The 9,497-nt window shown below is 41.2% G+C and overlaps 1 protein-coding gene across 1 annotated transcript in view; it reads right to left on the minus strand.

Annotated features, from left to right (window-relative positions):
* The window catches only part of LIMA1 (LIM domain and actin binding 1), a 61,064-nt gene that overhangs the window by 17,395 nt on the left and 34,172 nt on the right, over positions 1-9,497 (minus strand). Inside the window, exon 5 of the mRNA XM_018560139.1 lies at positions 3,853-3,949. Coding sequence (XP_018415641.1) covers positions 3,853-3,949 — 97 coding nt within the window. The remainder of the gene's footprint in view (positions 1-3,852; positions 3,950-9,497) is intronic.

A 9,497-nucleotide genomic window follows, 5' to 3' on the forward strand; every position in this document is an offset into this window, starting at 1 on the left:
AAGAAGAAGAAATGGATCATGATTACTGTTGGAAGAAACGACTATTAACAAACACAGCCACACAATTATACCCCATTTTATATTGCAAATAAAAAAAAACAAAAAAAAAACAAAAAACAATCACACAGACTTTAAGATCTGAAACTGCTCTTCACATATTTGACAAGCACCAAAAACTGCTGATGTTCTGGCCCAACATTAACTAGTAAAAAGGGGTGACCTTTAGGGAAAGATTTGTAAGCATGCTAGTCAAGATTTAGCCATTGCCTCCTTATAACAGCCAAACACTTGCAGATAAACACAAAGTAGTGTTTGGATCTCTGCAGGCTACATGCACCTATAAAATATTGACTGTATATATAGTACATATATTGGTCATGTATTTACCATTTTACAAGTGGCAGGGGCACCTTTAAAATTTACCTATTGGGCTATAATCTGTAGGTCCATCATTTGCCGAACCAGTTTTACATTCTACATAAAGGGTAGGTCAGACATTAAAGATGCATCAAATGTTGCCAGTGATGACATTCTTGTCCATAGGATTGGAACTCACTCTTTGGTCCATCTAGTACACTAAAATGTCCCACGTGAAATTACTAACCAGCCACTCAGATTCTGAAGAGTTCATATTTGGATCAATATATGCATTACAAGTTGGTTAGCAATATTTGTAATAGGGAATGTTTTTCATGAAGAAAACACTGTTCCCCAGCTCCTAGGCACCCCAGATCACAGGGCCCCCAGCTACCAATTACCACAAAGACGATATTGTTTATCATCAGTAATGAGATAAGAACGAAGTGGCTGTCCCCATGTGCACAAGGTTATAAAACTATTCAAATACACACTGATGCATGACATTAAATGTATTGCCTTAATATAAATATCCAAGAAACATTAAAAAAGCATATAACCTCAGCCATAAAGGAGCAACTGTAGTTTTGTAAAGGTTTTTTTTTTTAGCCATCAATGTAATTTATATATGAAGGTTCATGTAATAAAAATCATGTTTGTGTAAAGGCTGTAAATCTGCGGTTGTCTATAGACTCAAGTTGCCATGGACTGGCTGTTTAATGACCGTAAAGATGGACGATCATACAAATCACATGAGTAAACTTTAAAGGGGAAGCTTGAAATACACCCACAGCTGTGGTGGAAATCAATAGATACTGGGCAGGAAAATCCATCCCAGCTGATAGTTTCCCATGAAGGCTTGGCCAGGAGACATCAAAACTATCCTACCTACAGGGTAAATCCCTGGTGTGGCCAGAAATGGATCATTTATATCTGTAGGCACTTTAGCCCAGGAAGCATCAGACTAAAAAAATGCAAATGCCCAATTGGTAGTCATAACTCATGTGATCTCAGATTTATTAAAAATATAAGCTTTATTTGGTAAAGCCGACATTCGCTACACTTTTACATGTGGATTTTAAGGACTGTTCTACTTGAATATTCAAGTCAACTGAACTGATCAAGAGACCATCTACATTATACTGCACTACATAGCAAAAGTCCTATGTACTCAAGAGCCTGCAAAACCACCTAGTGCTATACACGATGCAGGGAACAGCTCCCATAGTTTGTAAAGGAACAGGGTAGGGAAGATTTGCCTGCCATTGTATTGAGTCCAAAGCATTTGAGTTCAGGGGCTTCTCGAAAGGCACAGGAGCTTCTTGACTTTTTCGAGTGCACCACAGTAACTTTGGAAATCCAGAAATAAAGTACGTGGCTGATCATAACTAACAGATTAAACCAAAATTAACCAGATTCATGGACATCTCCGTATATGTAATTATGTAGTCCATAACCGTTGCAGATGTATCATGGAAAGCAATAGTTTAGCAAAAGATTACAAACAGATTTTGGAGGGTCTGATCTAGGCATGAAACATTCTGTACATGCCAAGATTACATTGTGCCATTACATGCAGAAACAAACGGTCAAATTCCGTATAATATCGGACCAAGGGCCAGAAACTGTCATCCCCTAACCAGATTTAACAAAATCAAAATGCATTTCCTAACCCGACTATTCCAAGGCCACTTTAGTCTGTGCCCAAGACAGAGGAGCTTGCAGTTTACCCAAAGGAGGCCTGCTCTCCTAAGAGTTTTTTTAGTATGCTGTGTGAATTGGTCACATTTGAGAAAACCCCACTATATTTGTGTTGCCAAAGTGGAAAAACACACTTTAAAAAAGGTGAACATCTAAGCATAGAATTATGGGATCTGCCATTGTCAACTTGGGTCGAAGATGCATACTCCAGGATGTCATCTTTATGAGCATCACTGGCCAACAGTAAGCATGCAGAATTTTCACACAAGTGCTGCATGCACTTGCACAATATTTAGGCCCCTGTAACACTGGCTGATCAGGAGAGGAGCCATGCATGGATCACCTCCTGATCAGAGCAGTATGGAGCAGATGTCTCCACTGTGACATCCATGTCCATACAGCTTTTCCTCCATCTTGTGATGGAGGAAATAAAACTGCAATTACCGAATCCCATGACAGTTTGAGTGTTCATTTATATCAGATTACCCCCGAACTGGTCCGGCAAAAATGGAACACTGCTCCATTCATTTCTCTGGACCCTGGCCAGAGGCGGGGGTAACAGACGCCTGTCAGTTTACACACAGCTGCCCATAGACTTGCATTGTGCATCTGAGAGTCCGTCTGCAAAAACTGACAAGTGGACCCGATCAGAGGGGCCGTGTGAAAGGGGCCTAGAGTGGTTATCCAATTGGTTATCTTTAAGTGCCATTCACACCAAATCCATTGTGCCGAGATATATGTTTCTACGGATACCAATGGAAGGGCACTGGAAAAAGCAGAACATGCGCTACTTTTTCAGAGCGATGTAACGCAACGGATTTGATGGGAACTAGCCCCATTCACACCCATTCAATTTTGGGTTGCCATCTGTTCGCATCTGAAAAACGGATCGCAAGGTACAATTGCAAGTCAACAGACCCTCATCTGACTCTTGCCATTTCCATCAGATTTTGCGGTGAATGCATTTAGTTACCTTGGTGTATTCACTAAAATTATAAAGCATGGCAGCGACACAATAGTGTGCACATATTTTGAAAGAATGCACAGATTGTGCATTCTAAAAGCCATGTGCTGCAGTTTCCACATACACACCACCTCCCACTGTCAGCATAGTAGATCTGCTACAACACAGAATGCCAGGAGTTGCTACAAAGTGTTTTGCTGCAATCCGAGCATTGACTGCTTTCAATGCCATCAGTAGAAACATACAATGGCCCTTCTGTGGCGGACAAATAAAGCTTCACTGTCACCAAGGGCATTTTTCACTTAACATTAAATTTTTCCTGCATGACAATGAGCAAAAAACTCAGAGCAAGATGGCTTCTGTGTTGATATTGGGTCTCTATCAACAGAGACCGTATCATTATACAAAATGATAAAGTGAGTTTTATAGCTTAGGACAGGGGTGAACAAATATGAAGTTCAGGGGCCACGGTCCTATCCAGGAGCCAGCTCTGTTGACAACTAGGGAAAACCTCCAAAAGTTAGGCACCAGATGTGAATTTTAAGACGCATTGGTGACCTGGCACCTGGCATTTGTCCAGCCCCGACTTATACAGTTCACCATCTATCTGTATCCCTCAGCGTGTTCGGTCCTTTACCTCGTTTTCGTAAAGCTTCATTTGTTAACAATCTATACAAATCACAAAGTGGCAAACGCCACGTGCTGGAATTTAAATGCCTTGGTATAGACATGAGCCAGAATACTAAGGGAAGTCCACTGAGACTGGGGACGCGCATCAGAAAAATCCATACATAAAGCATGCATACAGTAGTCACTGTAGAAGCACTTACTCTTCTCAGTGATGGAGACATCGGATTCCTCAACGCAAATGTAGTTTTCAGAACCAAGTCTTCCGACGTTAAGTTTCCCGGGCTCACGTTGTGGATGCTTAAAAGAGAGGAGGAAGGAAATGCAATTAGATCAAATTATGATAAAAACCCTCAATGAAAGAGGATTAAGCAAAGCTACCCACGCATACAAGATGATCATTTCCCAGCCCAGCTAATTACAATCAGATTAAAAAACGACTGTCTGAAACATAGCAACAAGCACAATAATCTCCAAACCGACCAGTCTGGAGGAAAAGGGAACCTTAATACATTAATAGGTCAGAATGGATTTTAGCAGTTTCCCCTCACCCCCTCAGATCCATGCAGATTTGGCAGAAAAGATCATGCACATTTATGAAAATAATTTTTGTTATACAGCAAGTCCCCTACTTACAAAGTGGTTCCGTTCTGAGAGCACGCTCGTAAGTCCAAACACAGTTAGCCTAGTTACCCAGCTACATCCCTAATGCTTTTACACTTGCTAATGGACATCCTTGGCTTGAAATAAAGATACTGTACTTATACATGCAAGTGCACAGAAGCACAAGCATGTGACAGTGTGCCAGACACGTGAACCAACTTAAGCAGTTGGACATGCAAACTTATGTTAGCAGCTTAGAAAGATCATAACTTGAAGGTTTGCAAGTAGGGAATTACAGTATATGGTGGTGGATAGATCATACCACCATCTCATAGCTCTGATTTTGCATAACTAGGCAGAATATATGGAAGGATTAGACCTGCTGTCGGGCATTTAAGGTTGTCCGTGTGCCAACAGGGGATATTCATCTCAAACCCAATATTAAAACTTTTCACTGGACAACTGCTAAGAGGATTTCCTCTCACCTGCCATTGACTCTGGGATAGGAAGCTAGTGGAAATCTCCCCAATGGGACACTCAAACAAAAAAAAAACACTACTTTGAGCTCCATTATAATCTTAAAGAGAAAAGGCCATTCCCTACACTTCTGTTAATCCACCAAAAAGTGATTAAGTTTAGAAGTCTGTCATTTAATAAACATTAGTTTCAGTTTCTCCATAATATACACACACAACTTTAAAAATTAATACTCACGCTAGTTTAGGTACCCTATAAAATTGCGGTATGGGGCGTGTATGTAATTTGTGCTGCATCTCGTATAAATGTGGTGTGTATTGGCCCCATTAAATTTCCCAGCACAAATATGCAACGAGACACCAAATAGAAGCTAGAAAAGCATTAGCCGAAAGAACAGTTAATAGCACAGAATTTACACATCACAGCATTAAGAAAAATGACCATATCCATCACAATACACAAATAATTTATGGAAGGCAGCATTTCCCTATGTGCTTGGCCATTTCCATAATGCTCCATTTACTTGTGTACACATCTTTACATGTAGCAGCAGGTTATGGTTGCTTTCTCATGTACATTCTTGGCTTGTAGCTCCCTCAGGCATCTTCACTGAATTCATTAGAGTCACTTGTTTTTTTTCATACTGCCAGAAGATAATGATACAGTATCTTTACATGCAGGGTGTCTCAGCCACTGAAACCAATTGCGGCCTTTATTACTTTTACAATAATTGGGGTTTTTTTTGTCTAAACTATATCCCTAAAATGGAATATGTAAGCCTTAATGATTCGATGTGGACAGGCTTATTACCATCCGCACAATTTCCTTTGGGTTTTCCCAATCATGTAGTCGAAGAGACTGCCTGAGTTAGGTTCAGGGAAACCTTCACACTACATGTTTGACGGTACGTCTAAAAAGGAGATTGCAACATGTGACCACTTTAAAGATCAATACAAACTTCTAGTTTTACATATGTGGCTTGGGTCCTTCGTCTCTGCACAATGTCAGATGTTCTCCCAGCAAACAGACCCACTGAGGGCAGCACTAAAACGAATGACAATTTTGTCCAAATAGTGATGGATGCATAGAATATTTAGGTTTATGGTGAGATTAGGTCTAATACAACCTTCATGGTCCTGACCCCAGAGGAGCCGTCATCAGGAGTAAGAAAAGTTCACTATAAACCAACGTATAAGGCTTTAACAGAGATTCCAGAATGTTTTTGAACCCAAGTACAGGCAGTCCCTGGGTTACGAAGATAGGGACTGTAGGTTTGTTCTTACGTTGAATTTGCATGCAAGTTTGAACAGGTAAATTTCTTTATGTAAGTTTGTACATTTTTTAAGTGCAACTCCAGTTCAAGGGGGTTTCGTCCTCCCGGTCCCAGCCCTCACTGGGCACTGAAGGAAAAAGAGAAGCCAGACTCCTCTCATGAGCATCACTGGGGCTCACAAACAGGTAGGAATCCTACTCAATCTGCCCTACATAGGCAGCCTTAGAAAAAGAGACTTTCCGGGCAGCATCACCACATGGAAGCCCCTCTCAGCGTTCTGTGGCACGCTACCCAGCTTGACTGAGGAAACACACAAGACTGAGGGAGTGGAGAAGAGGGTCTTTTAAGGAATTTGGGTTTCCCCGTGTGTGGGGGAGGAGATTCCATCTCGTGATGCCGTCCTGGAAGAAGTTAGGGGAATTTGTTTTAGTTTTAAATAGCATAGTAAGGGTTAACTCCCCGATAACGTTTGTTTTGCTGTGTGTGCCCCTGTTAAGGAGATTTCACCTCACTTTGTCCCTGTGACAATTGGATTTAGAAAATTGGAAACAAGGCTTGGCGATATAGCTTCAGTGGAGACACGTTTTTCCCCATAATAACTTACAGGAGTGAATTTACCTTCCTAGGGGTAGATTACCTCACTTCCTGTTGTCTCAAGGACAGAAAGTGAGATTACATCTTTCTAATGAGGATAAAGACAGCAGTAAAAAAAAAAAACTCAGTGACCCGGAAGAGGCGGGCACCCCTCGTCTGCACGTCTAACAAGAGCCAACTTCCTGTAATGTAGGTACAGTACTACGAACCAGGCCCAAAAAGGCGGGCACTCCTTTGAGAGTGTGGTAGCATTACAATGACTGAAATGCTACGCAGTACACTTTGGCTGCAGCCTGGGACCCTGCTGCTGTACAGTAATTGCCCGTTTGCAAGTAGGGTTCAAATGAAAGTCGGGTGTTTGTAACTCGGACTGCCTGTATAAAGAAAAATTGCCAACAAGTTTCAAGAGCTGCAACTTCAGATCTGGCCCACAGGCAATATCTGGTCCTCCAGTGTTGCAATTAAATGGCCTCCAAGAGACTACGGTTTTAAGCTGTCAGCTTTTTAGCCCATCAAACACCATAAACAGCAGGTTGTGGATCCCCAATTTATAACTGGTTGAGGATAGAGGGAGCAGCTCTACATATAGTCAGGTAGTGGATTTACATTTCCTTTCAAAAGCAACGTCTGAGGCCCAAAAATGGGCAAACACGCAAAGAAAAACAAAACCCCACACCAGTCATGCATTTCTGAGCTTTTCCTATGGAGGCCATGGGAACAAAGCATGCTGTAATCTGCCAAAAAAAAGCTAATGTCATTTTTCCAGTGACAGACATTATAAACGTGTGACAAAACTCAGGTGTGAACAGGGGCCATAGGAATGAATAGGATTTCTTGTTTCATATGTTTGCAACACGTGTTTTTGTGAACAAAACGCCTAGGCGTGAACAAGGCCTTAGGGCTAGTTCACAGCAGCCAGCCAAATGCACTGCCACAGTGCTGATGAGCCTATCCCAACGTCTCAGCGTTTACTTTTTGTTACAACATTACTGAAATTACACAGGCTCTGTGCAATTCTGTTGTAGTGCATTGTGCATGGCTTTGTGGAATATAGTATTGCATGCAGGTTTTTCTTCAGCACACGCAATTGCAGCACTGGGGTGTCAACTGGGCCAATAAAAACAAGAACTACCTGGATTTTTCATCCCACTGTAGTACAACACGTCTCATGTCCCTGGAGTTCAGCAGCAATTGCCAACCACACTCTTGGGCATACAAGCAGTCACATTTTATGCACTGTATTTGTTCCTAACATGAGAAGTCAGTTTCAGGTAAACAGATACAATGGGATTGATTTACTAAACACAATAGGCTGTTCCCTTTGCAAGGGAGTTTTTCCATAGCTAAAAGCTCTGCTGAATTCCATCACTAACATGTGCAATCAAAAATACCTGTATTTTTTTCCCCTGCACATTATTATACAGGATTTATATAGTGCCAACAGTTTGCGCAGCGCTTTACAATATAAAGGAAGGCATTACAAATCACAATACAATTCAAGACAAGATTGGGTATTTTTTACATAAAATGTCTTTACATCCCCCAGCCTATGGGAACATTCCTCTGCAAAGTGCAAATTACCTTGCAAAGTGGACAACTTATTTTTCCTTTAGTAAATCAACCCCCAATGACAGACATGTTAACGCTATGGCTTTCTTTATGGGTGCGTTTCTAAATCACACACGTCCACTCCTCAATACACAAAACCATCAATGTGATGTTTATTTACACATGAAACAAGTCCAGACCAACTACACAGTCTCAGTTTACACATTAGGTGGCAAAGTTATTGAAAGGCTGCAATGGTCTCTCCCCAACTTTTCAAGTAGGGGTGACCGACACAGGAAGTCTTTGTTACCAATTGATTTGGCAATTAGAGCTATTCATATGATACGCAAACACCTGCGTGAATGTAATACACAAAGCAGGGGCCCTTCACTGAGGGACTACTTGTAGCACCATGAACATTTCTCACTGGACAAAAAGGCTTTTGTTTATTTTTATTTATTAATTCACTCTTCTGCCTTTTCCATAGCAAAGCAGAGGTCTACACCATGGGTGGAATATATTCCTCATTACCATTATCTCACAAAGGGGTTCTATCCCTATGTGCAAGTCCGAGTGGAAGACAGGCCCATCCAGAATGTTGAAACAAAAATGGTAGTAGATGCAACTCTGGCACCATCCTAAAACATTACACTCCAGGGATGGGAAAGTTCCAAAGCAAATCCCCCTTCAACTCAGTCATTAAAATTGCCACAGGAACCAACAATTACAACTTAAAAAAAGTTATTTGATCAGAGTTCACAATAGCAGGTGACCCAGAGTTCCGTTCAGTTACCATTACTACAATTCTAATGTTCTGCTTAAATATGTATATCTGCCGAGGGATTGCCACATGAACTGCCATTAGGCCATTGTCTTTTCACTAATGTTAGGGGTGTTTCCAACACAGGGATTTAAAGAGTAAAAAGCTTTCAGCAGTTGTGTTCACTCTAAACTAAAATTGTTATTCAATTTTGATTGGCTGCCATAGGTTTTTGCACATCACAAAGCAGCACATTAGGTCATGGAAGACAAATATGTAGGCTACTTCAAGCCTCCTTCTGCACATAATAGTTGCATGGCAGAGTCTGGCTGACATTTTCCGAGACCAAGGCCAAAACAAGTATGCAGTAAATGAAACCAGAGAAAAGTAAAAACTCATCACTTCTGTACCTGTTCAAGTGAAATGTATTAAAGCCTAACAGGACAGCCAAGCACTTGGCATTCTTAGCAGAAGTCTGTGTCAGGCTACAGATTTCTCTTTCACAGGTTTCCTTTAGGGTCAAGTTCACAGACTTCGACTTTTACATGCGAGTCTGAAGGTCATTTTCTGCCCACAACGCATTCACCAACCAT

The sequence above is a fragment of the Nanorana parkeri genome, unplaced genomic scaffold (assembly GCF_000935625.1).
Source record: "Nanorana parkeri isolate BGI_ZX_2015 unplaced genomic scaffold, ASM93562v1 scaffold434, whole genome shotgun sequence".
Taxonomy (NCBI): Eukaryota; Metazoa; Chordata; class Amphibia; order Anura; family Dicroglossidae; genus Nanorana; species Nanorana parkeri.